At 39.7% G+C, this 17,896-nt stretch overlaps 1 protein-coding gene across 2 annotated transcripts in view; it reads right to left on the bottom strand.

The window, feature by feature from the left end:
• Positions 1–13,859: 13,859 nt before the first annotated feature.
• Positions 13,860–17,896, bottom strand: part of STAU2 (staufen double-stranded RNA binding protein 2) — a 175,897-nt gene continuing 171,860 nt past the window's right edge. For both annotated transcript variants that reach the window (XM_026056293.1, XM_026056294.1), the window contains 2 exons: positions 15,824–15,912; positions 13,860–14,967 (listed from right to left, as the gene is read on the bottom strand). In XM_026056293.1, the coding sequence (XP_025912078.1) occupies positions 14,874–14,967; positions 15,824–15,912 (183 nt within the window). In that variant the 3' untranslated portion in view covers positions 13,860–14,873. The remainder of the gene's footprint in view (positions 14,968–15,823; positions 15,913–17,896) is intronic.

Here is a 17,896-nt window from a genome sequence, read left to right as displayed (position 1 = left end):
TGTGCTGTTTCTGGCTTGTGCAAATCAAAATGTTTCTTAGTCTTCTATAATGTGGCTTAGGGAGAGCTTAGAGGAGAATAGGGGATAGAATGGCAAACAGAAAGAAATACAAATTCCACACCTTCTGGGGAGTATTCATGCTCAGCTTCTGAACTTTAGACCTCCTATGTACCCCTGTACGGTTAATGTGCTATACAAGTAATCACCCCTTGAGCTCCTCCAAGCAGTGACTCAGAGTACCTGCGCTGAAAGCTTAACCATCTCTGATGACTATATAGGAAGCTGTATATGGGAAGTTAGACTGCACATGTCAATGTGCCTAACAGCTTCCTTCCCCTTATGCTTGCCTTTTGGTTTATGCTATACCTTCACCATTACTTTCCTGTTACTTTTTAATTTAATCCTTGTGGATGTAAGAATGAGCCCCAAACTCATAATATTGGAGTGGATCTCTCTGCCTCTGGGTTAACCGACCTTCCCCTCAGGCAGTCTGAGGCAAGTGGAAACCCTGCTCAGATCCAGGTTCCTTTGTTTTCAACTATGCTTTCCTCAAATACCACTTTCTTAATGTATGTTTAGAAAAAAAAAAMCATTAAAACACTTGCTCTGCATGCTGCAGCAGCTGTTACTAAATGGTTGATTGGAAATCACAAATGCTTGCTCATCACAGTCATTTTTAAAGAAATCTGGCATTAAAAATAAGGAGCTATGTACAAGCCTCAATTTATGGCACTGCTCATTTGCCACACCAGAAGACTTCCATACTCTGGAGTCTTTCTGGCTTTGTTTTTGTTTTTTGTTTTTTTCTTGTATGCTGTCATTGAGAATCTCTTTTTCTTACAGTGCTTTCATGGAACTACTGAGTGATAGCGCTCCATTGAAGAGTAAGTAAATTAGAGTCTTACTGTTAGACTAAAAGCTTTTTAGGATGGAGTCCTTCTCACATTTTTAAGGCAATTTCCACATAACTAGTGCTAATGATTAAATAGTTAATATGGACCTCTTTTTTAACCAGTGCCAACTTTCCTTCTTTCTATACAAGCATACTTGTTATTTGAAGTCCATGGGAATGTGTACATGTGTGTCTGTGTGTCTGTGTTTTAAAATCATAGCTTGGCTATTGTAAGTTTTCTAGGGAAATTGAAGTAAATGACTGTGTGGTTGCATTATTCCATAGCAACAAGAGTAGGATTAAAAAATCATTATCATAGAAGAATTTATCGTGCTGCCTGGCATAATTACTCTTCCATTACACAGTTTTAGGGTCATGATTAAAAAAAACAAAAAAACCACAGACCAATAAAATGTGTAATTCATGATGTTTATAAGATTCATAATTTACAATGTGAAGGAAAAGGAACATTATGTGAAAAAAATTCTACTCACATTTTTGCACAACATTCTACTGATATATGAATCATGCTTGTCTTTGGTTAACTCAAGGGAAATAATCCCAGTAATGTATGCAAGGAAGGCAGTCATGCCCACATGTTTGGGGTTTTTTATATCCAGATTTCAGTGGAAAGAGAGATACTTTTTAAACAGATGGCAAACAAGCCCCTTCCCCCCCCCCCAACTACTTTGCAAATTTAATAACACAGCTAATTATAGGACCTTGCATGTTAATCTGTTCATATGCTTGCTCCATATATTTAATGTCATGAATCAAAGGGATCTATGGAATTGCTGGGCAATGGCAGCTAAATTACATCCAGACAATATTCCCTCTTTAAGAGACCTTTTTGAGACCTAATCTCTAGAGGTTTCTGTTGGTAATTCAGTGCAAAAGCTAACATAAAATTCTGTACCTGCAGTCTGGCAGGGGTGTTAAAAGAAGATGACATGCAATTGGAAGCTGCATCTGCCTGGTCTAAGGTGATGTCGCATGTCACCATTATTCCCAGGGTCAGAAAGAAGAGGGTGAGGAAAGTTGTTCCCTGTGAATTTTTTCCCCTTGACTGTCGGCTGAATCATGGGACAATGTTCTCGGGAGAAACATGAAGCCAAATGGAATCCAGAAGAGGGCTAGAATGAGGTGGGTTTCTACTCCAATAATTTAAGGCTTTGCCTAGAGGGAAATAAATAGGACATTAATCTCACAGGAAAGAATAAGTCAGGTCCTGGCATCTGTCAAATAAAGTGTCCCAGGTTCTGCAGAAAAGAACTGTTGCTGTGGCAGGGTAACATCTCTTCTGTGTTAGTCTTGCTCAATGTGCTGCTGCCTAATTCCCCAGAAATAGGGCTGTTGGAAGTAGCACCACAGCCTTCTGCTGAGTTTGAAGGATCAATCCCTTCCTCACTCAGAGCTACTGCATCTGTTTTAATCTACCTGGACACGCCACTCCACTGGAGAGGATCAGGTCATAACTGCTTAAATACTAGACTGAGTCAATACCGATTCAAGCATGTCAAGCACCTACATACTACTGAGGATTGGGTTTAGCTGTCTGTTGATTGTCACTGAGAACTAGGAGCCACCACTTGGACCTGTGAAGAATCTGCCTCGTCTTTGACTGCAAACAGGAGAAAGCATGAGTTTCTTGGCAGTGCATCTAATTTTATTTTGCATACRTTGCAGCTAAAGAATGTGCGACGTCATTCACGCTGGAGATCAGAAGCTAGTATGAAAATGTCCCTCCAAGAAGGGAGAGGCATACTAATTATCTATGAGGACAATGGCTCATTGCGCTGTGACAGACAGTCTGGTGTATCTTGTACCAATAGAAGCTAAATCTCAAGTTTCAGGTGTACTGAGTCAATATATACAGGGTTCTTACATCAAACGCTGTCTTTACAGGAAGGAAAACAAGTTCAGAACTGGACCGTATCTTTGTTAGTTTTATGTTTGTCGTACGTAAAAGATTTGTCAGACAGGAAGATCTGGCTGTTTACATCACTAGCTCTTTTTATGTAGAATTCAAAGCATATTACTAATAAAATATAAAAATTTAGGTTAAAAAATATGAAACTTGTAAGAGAAAAGAGGAATACTGTCTGGAACAGGTTAAATGCCAAAAAGAGAAGAGAAAAGTTAAGAGTATCCAAGTTCCATAGTTTGTGGGTCTGCCTACATGCATGTGTTTACTTCAAGTGCTGTTTGTGATCTGTCAGAATTATTTAAAAACTTTAAAAAGGTCTGGAAACAAATTTAGGCCACTTATCATGGACTAGTTCAGGAAAGAGAAGAGAAAAGTCTCACAAACCACAGAAGGATTGTGATGGGGGAGGACTCTAAAAAGTGAGGTTTGGTGAACTCTGTTTCCATGCAAGTGCCATCGTTCCCCTCCAAGTGTAACTAGTAGGTGTCTCTCAGTTCTTTTAATCATTGTGGCACACATTTAGGTTCCATAAAAGGCTGAAAACTCAAAATATCCATACTGCATTGTTATAGAAAGCAGCAGAAAGCTACTATCCTATCTGAATTTCTCTGCTAATTTCTGCTGTTTTGATACTTCAGTCATTGAAATCATTTTCATCCAGATTTGAACTCTTGGATTTGTGAGAAAAAAATAGCTGTAAAGGAAAAGATGAGAAAAAAAGTGCAGGTGCTTCACATGGAGTTTCAGGCACTCTCCTGCCACTTCTTCCTCCTAATCCTGCTCATCTCCTGGCTGCCCTTTCCCAGTGGCCGTGGCTGTAAAATAACTGAGGCAGCTTGAACACAAGGAACTGGTGGTGAGGGGAGGAGGAGGACTCATGCCTTAGGAAGGTCCAACCCAGGCAGGTCAGACCAGGGAACTCACTAACAACCGATTTTTGTGCTATTGTTCTTGAGGGCCATGAAGTCTCCTTCTGGGGAGGGGGCAAGTGCGAGGAAGGGAGCTGCACAGTGGCCAGCTGGTGAAGGTCTGCAGTGTGGTGGCAAAGTCCGCTCAGTGCCATGGCCCCTGTGGCAGTTGCTCAGTGGTGCTGCTGGCTGTTTGTTTTTTTTTAAACTGATTCCTACACTGACCCCAAAAGGTAGAGCTTTTCCCCAGTCATTTAGGACATTCCTAAAGCTCTTCGTGATGTGGAGGTGCCACCATTCAAACAGGAGGGAAAAGGTGCTCTGACTGGCTGCTCGCCCCATTTCTGCTGTGGGCTTATTACTGCAGAGGGGTAGGACCACACATCCATGCAAAAATCATCCCCAGAAAAAGCAGAAATCTGCACGGGCAGATTGCCACTGACACCTGGTCTTTCTGCTACCATTGGCTTTCTTCAGGCCAAAACCCAGTCCCATGACTGGTTTGTGCCTTATTCCGGTTACCCGTAAGACAGCTTCCTCCCCAGTGGAGGTGTTTCTGCGAAGCACTTGGAGATCCCGGAACAACAGCCCTCCGCTCAGCCCCCAAGTCCTGTGTCCTTGCTAAAGGCTGTAGGTTGCTTTTAAAAATAGAGCATGCCCTGGCTGCGTGTCTTGCTGGGCAGAGGGCCTGCTGTCTGTCATCCTTGATGTCTCTCTTACTAATTGTTTCAGCTGGTTGTTTTCTTGTTATTTAACGGCTCTGTTGTGTTCCACACTTTCAATTAAGAAGGAAAAATGCTCTCTGTGTTGTAAGAGTGAAACTGGCAATTGTACACTTTGGTTTGTAGCATAAACAGTTGCACAAGGATTCATTGGCAAACTTCCCCTTCACTAAGGAGGCTATCAGCTAAATGTCACAGATGTGTCTGGGTCTTGCCAAGAGCTGGAAATGTACTGGGAAACTTCTGAAAATGCCCTCAATTAAAAAAGAAAGGCTCTTAAGGAGCTGGTGGACGTGTGCTAGCTGCAGTGAAGGACGTAGATGCTCAGAGCATATGGTTAGTGTTTCTCCTGGTRCATTCCTCCCCACCTCCGGAGGTCACTTCCTAACAGAGCAAGCTGTGCCCCTCTCCCCATCCAAAGCTAGTCTTCCTTCTTGAAAACTTGCTTCTTCCATGTGGCCTATRAAACTGAGCTTTTCCTTCTTAGTAACAGGATCATAAATAACATAAAACATTAAAAATGCCCTAACCCCTTGACACCTTCATTATAACCAAAGCAACAGCATGATCTTATTGCTGGAACACTTGCCCTCCCTTCCCTCATCACCAATGATCACGTCATGTTTTAACTACAGTCTAATCCTGCAAACACTTCCTACCCAGTAGAGCACTTACCAGCGTATAAGTAGTCCACTGACATCAGTGGATTATTCCAGGTAGTATGTTCTAGGAAAGCTAAAGAAGTGTTTGTACCACTGGGCCATTTGGTTTGCAAGCTCTTTGGGGATATTATCTTTTGTCTATAAAGAATCATGCACACGCATGGTGCTGTTTAAATAATTAAAAATAACAAAACTCACATCAAACAAGCACATATGGGAATTCATACCACTGGCTTTCCTGGCTGCTAGCAGAAATATCACAGGATTATAGAGCTTGGAGAAAATCTCCTGATAGAATCTCTAGGCTTGTGGAATTCATCCCACTTTGGGAAAATATTTTTTCTTCCTCTGCACCAGAGGAAACATTGAAAGATCTTCACCCAGCAAGAAATGCACAGGAAGCATATTTTCAATTAGTACAGAATTTGATGAGCATTTCCCAAAGGTAAATTAAAGCCCTTATCAACCTGTCTAAACTTTAACACGAGAGGTCTGGGTTTTTTTCAAACTATTGACTTTTTTTGTGTTAAGATTTCTTTAGCTTTCAGCAATGTTGCACAAATTGTTCCTTGGTGAAGGTCTTGACCAATAAAATAAAACTGCTAATTTTATTTCCAATGCACTGGCCCCTTCTATTCAGAAATATTGTTACACTCTTCTCTCTCTGAAATAAGACAGAATGAATCTGAATGAATCCATATTGACAAACAAAAATAAAAGATTAAATCAAAGAAAACAAATATGCAAGCCAGAACAGAGCTGAGAGGACATAGAAGCTTGGAGCTCTTTGTGATGCTATAATACCACTTTTGGATTAAAGAAAAAGCAAAAGGCTCCCAGGTATTTTTCTTTAAGAAGGAAAAAACAAAGGTAGTTGTCAGAACATAATTCTCTCTTGACTTCAGATGTAATAGACAGTTTCTAAACCCATTGGAAAAAGCCTTACTCAGAAGAGATTGAATATGTTGTGGTCACAGGTTGCTCTGACTTGTATCACCTGTTGCTCAGAGGGAACTCCAGCAGTTGTCATGAAGAAAGGTGGTTTCCTTCTCAATAAAAAGACTTCTGTTTTCTTATGGGGAGGAGGACATATGTACATCTTATTAGATCACTGAACTTTCCAAGTGCTTTTGCAGACAAGATCAAATTGTAAGATGCACAGTGCAAGAGATTCCTATGAATTTTCATCTTGGTGAGTATGTATTGATTAGCAGGTAGTATATACTTTTCCACCTTCAGAGAATGCTCTAACCACCAAAATAATGAGGTCACCAGGTTACTTTCAAGCTCCATGGAAACTTCTACTTTGTACAGAATATTTTAATATTTAGTGGTTCAGAGAGCACAAAGGGGAACATGAATAATTGCCTGTTGATTAATTTATATTGATATTTCACTATTTTATGGAAGAAAAATTGGAACAACAGTCTCCTTCCCATCCTCCCTTGTAAGTACCCTAAGCACTGGGTAATAGGAGTACTTTCCTCTTCTCACTGATTCAGTGAATGGTGAATAGATCTATCCAAAGTGAAGAGGACCAGCTGGATGGATGACACCTTGCTTCAGAACAGACTGTAGCCTCAGGGCTCAGGGCATTCTCCAATGCAAGGGCGGGAGGAAGAAGTTTAACTCTGGTCTCAGCTACTGAGTAAAAGGCGGGAGGGGGGGTTCAACAGCAGGCATTCCTCCTTCAACAGTATTTTCTGTGTTGCCCAAACTGGTAGGAGCTCTTGAACATGTATCAGCTAAGCTATTCTCTCCCTGTGAGAAGGGAGGAATCCAGTTTTGGAAACCCAAATTGCACAGAGTGGGAAGTAGTTTACATGGCTRAGGTTAACGTGGTTCTGAACTTGCTCAGAAACAGACACTAATGTGGGGGAATCCTCAGTTTTGAGAAGTTGTCTGTCTATGGACTTTAAGACCTTTTGTGTTAGCTCCTGGGTGAATGGAGATTTTTGCATACTTGGCTTGCCTCCAAGTAAGACGCTTAAATATTTGTGTATCTAGAATGTAGGTGCTTCTTAAAATTGCATTCTGTTTTTAAATAGGCAGATGTATATGTATAAAAATATATTTTCACACACACACATAGACATACATGCATATACATAATTTAATTTCATTCACACATGCACACACATATAAAATATATGGTATAGGGTATAAGGTATGGGATACATGATATAGAATATGTAATATGTAATGTATATAATTAATACCATTCAAAAAAGCCCAACACTGTCGCCTTTTTCAGATTTTTGCAAAACTGCTAATTTGTATTTATTCTTTATCTGAAACAGCATGTGAAGGACTTCTGTTTGTAGAAAAAAAGCAAATCATGATTTATTCGGGAAGAGCTTGTTGGGGGTTTTTAGTAAAACAAAATTAAAAAACAGTAACAAAAGAAATCATAGAAAATATTAAGTATATGACTTCTCGAAAAATTCTGTTTCACAAAAATATTTTCATAATCTTTTTGACATTTGTGTGGAAACTTTTGCCTCAGCTTTTGTGCAGAGGCAGCACTTAAGAATACAATTGCTGCAGAGGCAAGGGCCAGAAGTTTTCTGCGCTTTATCTTCAGATGCCCTCACTCAAGCTAAAAAATCTGCAGCAAAATCTTCTACATAATGGTGTTAAGACCTTCATAGCTTCCTTCCTTCTCAACAAACAAACCACTTGCTTTTTTCTAGAACAGCATAACAGACTGCTAGAACAGCTCTGTCTGTATTTGGAAAGCAGTTACAAAATTACTCCAAAAGTGATATTCAAGATATTCAAGCCCAGCTGGGATCAAATTTTCAGAAGTCAGCTATCAAATGCTAAAGCTCTCCTGAAAATCTYGTCCTTTTTTGTGTTTTAAATGGGTCAGTGCTATTAAAATTCTGGCCCTGGGTTATTTAGTCTATGAGGTAGAAGAAACACTGAAATAGTAGCAACATCTTTCTCTGCACTGTGTTGATCACATGCAACAAATATTTCACAATAATAAGAGCAGCATTGTTGAAGTGAGCTGAGCTGCATAAAGCAACTTAAGAGCCTTAGGCTTTGTGACTTTTCTTTTGTAAGGAACTATTTCTCTTCTGGGCGCTTGTTTATTCCTACTGTTTATTGTACAAGGGAACTGTAGTTTCTGCTTACCAGATACCTACCTACAGTACTTATGAGTCTGTAAAACATTCCCAGCATTATCAGTCATTATTGGGGTTAAATCCTGATTCAACAATAGCACTAGTGATATGAAAATCATGGATTTTATTAATAATTCTGTGTATAATAAGTGGTCTGACTATYTTTACTATGCTGTACTCTGGATTGGTAGATCTTCCTTGATAAGAAAAAACCCTGCAGCCTTTTGCTTTACATTTTGTTCCAATTGAGGGTGAAATCAAGTTTGGTTGCAACAAATTGTGTCATTTTATACTAATGTAAGGCAAGAAAGTTCCATTTAGGTACTTCTTGGCTTATCACAACTGTATTTGATCTAGCTAGCTACATGGCTTAGGGGGACAATAATTAAATACAGGTTCTGTTGAAGTCAATTGACAAACTTATTGTCTTCAGTAAGGTCTAGAGTTCAGTCTTTCAGCTTCAAAAATTTCAGGTATATTTTAGACACAGGTAAGGCAATTTCTGCACCTAAGATAGATGTCACATTTTGATTTCATTTTGCCTAACATTTAAATATGCATGTTCTTTGTTTTGACTTACATGTGAAGACCCCCACCTTAAGCCTAAGTAACAGAAGCGAACACAAAAACAAATCTATCTATCTCCAGCTCAGTTCAGCCACAGTGGATTGGAGTGGTGGTGGAAATGGGCCGTTGTAAAACAGGGATTTGGGCTATGTTGATGTTATTATTGCTGCCCTTGAACATTTTTACAGTTAGAAAGAAACAGTTAGAAAAATTGCTGCATATATAATCAYGAACAAAAGTAAATAAGCAGGCCTAAGTGATCTGTTTAAATGCACAAAGGCATTGAGAGGCATAAACTGCCTTATCTGGGCTAATTTTCCTCTCATTTATTGRGTGCTATTGGATAAAACTTCACTGGCATTCATGCTCTCACCAGATCCTGGTGATCATAAATAAAAGGAAAGTTTGGCCCTTAAATATGTGGCATTTTCAGGTTAATGCCCATTCTGCTGTGCTTTCCCTCTTCTTATAAATCAATTATTGAGGGCTATTTAATTAAGAACAGATTAGAAACATTTCCATTGTTGTTTTTTAAATTTCCTTTGTACTGAAGTGCTACAGAGTTAAAACACCAAGCACAAAAGTGCACAGCCAACCATGACTAACAGCATAAAGCAAATAACAAGCTGTATGATCAAAAATGAAAGCCAGTGCAGTTCATGTGGAATAACAGAAATCATACCACCAAAACACTTCATACACGTCCGATCTACCAACATACACACATGCTCAGCTCATATCACGCCTCAGGAATGCAGTTACAAACCAAAAAAAACCTGTACAAGAGGTAAATGCCCAGAGGGGAAGCTGCATTTCCCTGTACCTCATCCTGATGACACCTTACCCTTCAGCTTGAGGTTCATCGGTTACAGACAGTGAAAGGTAGGCGCTAGCTGTTACTCAGGATACACTTCTCCCCTTTCAGCTCTTCTGGAGATGTCCTAGGGGAGCTATGCCAAATATACATGCTCATCACTATTGTTCTAGGWGTGGTTCAACGCAGTTAACTTCTTGTGCTTTAGTAAAAAAACTGATGAAGGACAATAACCATCCATTCCCATTTGCCATGGAATAATGTCAATTATGCAATGTTGTATTGAGGCCTCTGACAACTCCCTGTCCTCATTGTCATTAAAAATAAGCTTCCATCCTCTGCTGTTTTTTCTCTGTTACAAAGGACATATTTTTATCTGAGCAAAGAAAGACAATCCTCTCTGCTTTTGGGATGCAGCTAAGAGCAGAGAAATCCTGGATGTTTCTGGGAGAGGACAAAGAGATGTTACCAGGAGTATTTATTTTTACATAGCCTTTGAAAACAAACAAACAAAAAAAATCTTCTGCCTGTTAACTGGGAAACAAATTCAGCTTAAAAACTTTGGTCAACTCTTACTGAAGGAAATGGGAAATTTTGTGCTGCTTCACAGGAARTCGAAGCAGGCCAAAGAGAAGGGAACCAAAACAAGCAGCCACCCACCAATAAAATACATGCAGTAAAGTGCTGTCAGAGAGATCAGGGGCTTTGCATATACTTTAGGAAGGATTTGTTTGCACTGTCATTTCAGGCCACAAAGAAGAGGATTCCATATTCCTGGAGTCATTCATCTAGACTACTCCCATATTGATCTTTAAACTCTGTTGTGGCGCAGCCCCATTTCCTCATGCTTAAGAGGGGAGAGACAACAGAGAGAACAAGAACTCCTGAGGTTCTTCTCTACTCATTACATAAATACCCTTTAAAAATGCTGCTGATGAACACTTTGTCTTTTAAATCCTCTGGCTATGACTTCAATCAGGTGTAATTATATGGTGGCATGTTGAATTCAGGGAAGGACTCTAGCTGAGGGGTAAATTCAGTTTCATTGTAAATGGGCAGTGAATGCTGGGATGGTGGAGGAAGAACCATAGACATCTGCATCCTTTTCTCCAACTCTACAGCCCAGATGCTGCTGTGTTTTGCATTTGTTGCAAGCAGCACATCTGTCTATCTGGAACTCGGTGCAAAATGTGTGTCAATGTGAGAATACAAAGTTCCAGAACGTGCTGAACTGTTGACAGGTCAGTGTGCAATTGGCGGTGATAACTCAGATATGAAGTTAACCATGTCAATTCTTTTCCTTTCAGTTATATCATATACCTACAGTCTCTCTGTGATGAGGCTTTTCCTGTGTAAGCTGTTGATCACCAGAAGGTGTTGAAAAGATTTTCTGAGAGGATACCTGAGGGTATTAGTTTCCTCTAAGCATAATTCCTCCTGATTAATGAGTGTTGTCCACAACTGATGACGATTTGGGTTCCTGAGTCCTTAAAAGGAGTTGAACACAGTCTTCATGGCAGTGCTCTCAGCAGTCTTTGCCAAATGGGCACAGTTTCCAGCTTTGTTCCTCAGGACCAGTTTGTACCTCTGATCCAGATCTCTAAAATATGGCATTTTCCCATCTTTGGAAAGTGCTTTGTGATGCAGGATGAAAGATGCAGAACATGTGCTAAACAGGAAACTAAACTATTCTTGGTGCTTTGCAAATAGAGGATTGACACAGTCTCTACCCCAAAGATGGTACAATCTAAAAATATAAATAAAAATGATTAACTGCTTTTAGAGAATCAAACTCAACCATTTTAGGACTAATAATCACATTCAAAACACACTGCTTCTTCTCCAATATTCACTGTACATCATTAGCTAATTATTAAGCACAATTAAATATAAAGGGTGCTTTGTTCTATTTGCCCCTGTTTACCAACTTTTATCTGATTATGGAAAGCAGTTGGGGCTGCTGAAGGAAAAAAAAAAAGTGTTTACATCATTGGACTAAAGCTTTCCCCAGAAGCTTTCAGATGCTGCTGGCTCAGGAACTAAAACAGGGACAGCTGTGAACCAACAAGACAAGTTTGGAAACATGTCCACTGCCTGCTGCAACACCTCTGGTGCAAGAATTCTCCTCAGGCTCTTGGGAAGTTGCTAGTGACAATGCCAAACTACACTTAAAGTTCATTGCTGTATATGTGTGTGTGAGAATACTGTAGAATTTTCTTTAAGAAACTGCTTGTATGTGTTATGCAGGTAGACAGATTGAAATCTGAGACACAAGCTTTGCAGTGTGTTAAAATAACACTAAACCAACATAATGGAGTTCAGGTGTGGTATCTTGATGAGCTCCATATTAAGGTCTCTGTGCTCCCATCCATACCTGTAGAGAGCAGGGACTCTTTCTTCAGAATTATGTCAGGAAAAGCTCTTAGACTTCATTGGCACCTCTTTGGTGAGGCTTTTAACCTGCAGTTTGGGAGGTGTTTTAAAACTGCCATCTGTGTGCACTTTACCTCAAACTGAACAGAATTTTCTGACTTGTGATTACTGCAAATACTAGGCAATCCTGCATTTGGAAAATAGTTAGAAATCCTGCTGATATATGACCCCCAAATAAATCTACTCCATGTTTCCATAGTTTCAAAAAAATGAACAAGCTCCCCCAGTTACTTGACTTGCTTTTGTCACGGCGAGAATCAAGTATCTCTCTGACCAACAAGAGGACCTGAGATGTTGAAAATTACATAGAGTTGACCTTTCTGTACTGTTGTCTGCAAAGTAGGGGCTGACTGAGACAGCTTGGGCCTACATAACCAGTTGCATGCGTTTGATTGCAATTTGCTCATTTGGAGCGAGGTAAGTACCACTTTGCTGTTCTGTCATGTGCACTGTAGCGAGCCCAGTGCCCAATGGAGAGGCCATCTGCCATGAACACAACAAAGCAACTAATCTGAAGATTACTGGATGCATTTCTGCAGCTATGCCTAGGAAACATCACCATGTTGGTGGGGGTCAGAGGTGCCTGAACAACACTATGCAGCTACTGCTGACACCTGGGCTTGAGAAGACTAAAGTTTTGTCATTCATGCTCCTACTGAGCATGGGAAGCTTTAGTCTGCTCTGGTTGGTTCCCAGATCAGTGGATGAGAAAGTGTCAAGCTATACCTTGAGTTTCTGGGCAAACAAGTACAAAGCAGGTTTGCCAAAGGGTTACTCTGTAGTGACCGGACTGGGAACATACTACAGAGGTACTGTTAATGCTTGGGAGACCATACTCTCAGTCTCCTTGTCACATTATCCCCAGCAAACTCAGCTTCTTGTCCTTGAGACAGATGCAAATGAACAGAGTTGTCAATGAATAGGTTTGTCTCTTCCTTTTGTTCCTGTTCTCCATGGGAGAGGACAATAATGCCTTTTGTACGCTTTGCACCAGAAGGTACTGCTTGAGCAGAGACTGAGCCTGCTTCTGAACTACCTCAGCTGGCTGCTAAGGTGAAGGAGCAGTAGATTTCTGCTTTGGTAGCCAACTAGGCAGGTAGTGTATCCCTGAGAAAGACACTGTGGAAGATCTAAGCATTTTTGTATGCTGCTACCTTAAGAACTTGAGTCTGCCAGGTGTCAAATGCCTCTGGCAATCTCCCAGTTCTGTGGGAATTGAAAGGCTCAGCTTGTTCCAGACAGTTTTACACGCCACAGAATCAGACCCTAGATAAACTGCAAACTCTGAGCACAAAGGCTCTTAATCTGTGGGGAGGAGAGTGAATCATACCCCTGAGAAAAAGGACTTAGAATTTTTAGCAACCACTCACCCTGTAAAAGCCTGATAGATGTTACCCTGAAGTCTTTCATAGAGGTGAATCAATTCCACTGTACCTTGCACCATTTCCTTACATTGCTCTTTGTTTTCCTGAGTGAGTCATCTGGGTTGTGATTTCTGCTTTACATGCTTCTAAAATCTTATGCAATGTTGTCGTGACTGCTATGCAGTTGGTAGTTGCCTTACATATTTATTGCATAAGGCTTAAAAAAAATAGTCGTATTTCAGACAAATAAATAACTTAACTGTCAGTATGACCGCTTTAACATAATAAGTTTGTAGAAGGTGGAGGCATAGAGAAAGGTACGCTGAACACTGTTTTTGGCGCTTTGGMCAGTCATTCGTTAGTTTGTAATTGTTTTTTTCAATTCATTCTCTGAGTTGTCTACCTGTGAATGATAAAGAAGGAGACGACACTGTCATCGTACACATGAACTGATGTGGTTTTACTGCATTTGGCCACACACTTGAATGAAATATGCTGGTACAGAGCGCAGCCCCAGGTCTTATCTCTGCTGCTACTCCCTTTACAACAGAACGATCTTTACATCAACAGTTTTCCTTCCTTGGTTAGATAACATTGCAATCCTATCTTTTGCTCTTGGTCAGAATGCAGAGATTAAAAACACTCAGTTGATGCAAACGGTGGGTTGATACAACACACAGAATGGGGTGTAGATGTGCTTCACACAACAGAGAGCAGAATTGAAGGGGAAAATGTTGCTTGGAGGCAAGACGCCTCTTTAATTGATTATGGCAAGGAAAATCAAATACCATATCTGCTTTTCCTGGAGTATATTGAGACTGATCATAACTAACATCTGTTCATGTTAAGCAAATACTTGTCATGATTTAAACTTCTGCTTGCATACAACTCTGAGTAGTGCATCTTAAAGTCATACTTATTCATATAGAATGAAGAATGCATAATGTCTGCATAAAAAGATAAGCTGTATGACTATATATGAAGACAACAACTACAATTCTCACAGCACTGTCATTGGTTATTTTTAAAATATTCAAGCATTATTTAAAAAACAGTAAGCTGAACTTAAACTACACTATGAAAAAATTGTATAACTGAACCAATGCTGACTTGTTTTCCTCAATATTAATCAATTTTAAAATTTCCCTTTTTATCTAACACTTTTTGTTAATTGGTTGTTACTTTAACCTCCAGTAACATGATCAGATTTCTTCCGCCTCTGGGCAATTGAGTTATGCTCTGATCTCAAGCTCTAAGGGAAATGTTCAATTCTATTTTTTTCCACAGTTGAATAAACAGTACCATGTATACTATCTCTTGTGTTAGAATAGTGTTGTCTTCACATAAGACTCAAATAATGGTATTAGTCATTCATTTCCTTGTACACATACACCCTATTGCGTGTTGACAGGTTTATAAGGATGCAGTGGCAGCCGTGGGCGCTGGGAAGCTCCTAGACGACAGCCTTTGAATCCTTGCAGTCCTGAGCAATGGTGCCTGAGTTAGTCTGTTTATTGTCTGCTTTCTCTCCCAGATGCTTGACTTGTCTGAAAGATTAATACATTAACAAGAATGGTAAGGTCCAGGGTTGCACATCTTTAAGACATGTTTATTAGCAGATGGCACATGAGATTCAAAGGTCTCTATGGAAGGCAACATTTTAAAGTGAAATAACAATATTTATGTTCAAATACTATGCTGATGAGATCATATGGAAAAATGTTTCTGATTAAATTAGTTTATAAAAAATACAATATATCTATCAAAAATTCCAAATGCCACTTACAGTCTTTTTCCTCTTATTCCATTACTTCCTAATTTATTTAGTAAGAGAAGGCTACCTTTTTACTTAAGCAGACCAACAACTGGAAAAAAAATTCTCTACTGGATTCTACAGACAATCCTGCTTTTTTAAATAATTGAAAATCCAGTGTGAAACCTGGATCTRTTGTCTGCTGCTTAAAACTAATATTCCAGATATGGGTTTTTAAGATCCGACAGAAATTTTATCTTGCTTTTAAATTCTCTAGGGTAAAATTCATCTTGCAGACATAAGGACTTACTGGCAGATAGCTATCCTATCTACAGGCGATATCATGTGCTGCAACACATTTGACAAAAATCATGTTATGCTACTTACACAGAATCCATAAAATAAAAAGAAAATCCTTTCCTTTAGGATTTCCATAGGAGGACTGACTGCCTGATAGTTCATTATTAAGTATTACCAGTAAAGCTAAACCTGAAATCCTGTTTATGCTCTCAAACTGTGAAAAATTTTATGTAAATTTCAAAGGAAATTTTTTTGCACAGGTTTAAAAGGGCAGCTAAGCTCTTAATTAACATTTCTTATCTACCATGCCACACAGGCATTGAAATGCCGAGGATTTAAAAGGTACTTACTTTTCAAGTGATCCATTTTCAACTTTCATAGCCCCTTCCACTGGATCCAGTCCTTGTTCTGAAAACTGTTTCAAGGCACTTAACGCTGCCTAAAGAAAAAATGAGCTGTCAAAACCCCCACTAACATAACAATATTAACACCAAATGAAGGAAGGTGGGTATTTTACTTTTAAATCATTTACTGTATTTTGAGGCCATTTAGACTACAGAGCTAATAAAGAAGCTGCATGACAGTGCCATGATAAACAGCTGTGTTTGTGCACAGGTTTGAGTATATCTTCATCTTCCTGGGCATGTGAGTGACTTCCATTCGTGTTAATGAAAACTGCATTACCTAGGTGAAGAACAAGATTAGATTTTAGGATTCTTGCTTCTCCGGCCTATAAAGTCTCTCTAGCCTCCTCATGTGCTTTCCTAGAGCCTATGCTTCCCAGAGCTCCTATGGAAGGATTCTTGTCTTCTGGATGATTGAAAAAGTTGTGAGTAGCAGGAAGAGGGTCAGTAGGACAGTATGAACGTGCCAAGTCTAGATTTCAAACAATGCAATAGACTGATATCTTATACATAACTCATTCAAGTGTGCTAAATATAGTGAGCCAATACAGGATGATTATAGAGCATCAACAACAGAAGAATGATCGATTTTACAGCTTAGATTTTTCTGTATAATTGCATTCTTTATTGACCAGCTTCTCTCTCCCCTTCACGAGTCCTGCTTTAGTTCTGTGAAGCAAATTGTTCTTCTCTCCCCTAACTGCTTTGGCAACAGACAAATGATTTTTCATAATTAATTTAGCAAAGGTTGATTATGAAACTCTCAGATATCACGTGCCTCCCTTCAAAAACACATCCAATACAGTAAAACAGTAGAGGTCAGTTCTGTCTTAGAGGTGAAATGAAAGGCAAAACTGAAAAACAGATTTTTCTATTTAATCACTCCCACCTAAGTTGCACTCAGGACTAATCACAGCAAAAAAAAGGTAACTTTTCACTGACATTATCATAGAAGGTAACATCACATATACTGGAACTGATTGTAAGTCTTACAGCATTGCTTTTCATGGTCAGGCCAACAAGCACCATTTAGAAATGTGGGAGTTGCTCTCCTTTTACTTGACAAGACAGAAAGAATCTATGTTTCTATCTCCATCTCCCATTCTTCTTGGGCAACAGGGACACTGTCCATAACGGAAGCTGCCATTGTAGTGAAGTACTAGATTTACTTTCATAGTAATGCTTTGTCTGGATTCTTTCAACAGCTCCTTTTCTTGAAAAGTATGTTTATACAACTTAAATATTATTAGACAATGTGTATTTTGGCAAGATGAAAAACAGCACAAGAATTGCCAGGCTGCCCTAGACTAAAAGACCATGTATCCCAGATTTGTCTATAACAATGACTAGTTTCTAACACTTCAGAAAGCACTCCCATCCATAATCAACAAAGATGGAATCTTTCTAGTCTGTGAGGTTTTGCCCTAGCAAACAAAGATAAAGCTAAACATTTCTTAAAATGTCTTGCTAAACCTCAGACTATCAATCATTGTTACTTACCTGTCCCCTTTCCCTTTGCCATGTCTTCTGGGCCTCCTGTATCTGATAGCTACACTGTTCTCTGCTTGCTCCTTCTTGCCATCCACTGACATAATTTTTCCCTTCATCTCAAATTCCTGCTGTCCACATCTTTCTTGYTTCCTTTTTTCCATGTATGGTTTGTCCCAGAAGTGCTGAACCTCAGCTTCACTCAGTAACAACTCCAGTTCTAGGACCTATCACTTCTATCACCCACTGAGTTCCCCAATCCCTTTCCTCTTTTTTCCTGTTTTTCTTGACGTTTTGATTTTGTGGGGGACTCCCTGCTGCAGGGGACGGAGGCATCTATCTGCCGACCTGACCTCATGTCTAGAGAGGTTTGTGGCCTGCCAGGGGCTCATGTGAGAGATGTCATGGAAAGACTGCCAAGGCTTGTCCACACTTCGGACTATTACCCACTGCTGCTCTTCCATGTGGGCGCCAATGACACCAAGGGCAAACTGGAGACCATCAAGCAGGATTTCAGAGCTCTGGGGATGG

The sequence above is a fragment of the Apteryx rowi genome, unplaced genomic scaffold, assembly GCF_003343035.1.
Source record: "Apteryx rowi isolate R43461 unplaced genomic scaffold, aptRow1 scaffold_130, whole genome shotgun sequence".
Classification (NCBI taxonomy): domain Eukaryota; kingdom Metazoa; phylum Chordata; class Aves; order Apterygiformes; family Apterygidae; genus Apteryx; species Apteryx rowi.
The sequence above is the reverse complement of the archived record's forward strand: the minus strand, read 5'-3'. Positions and strand labels throughout refer to the sequence as shown.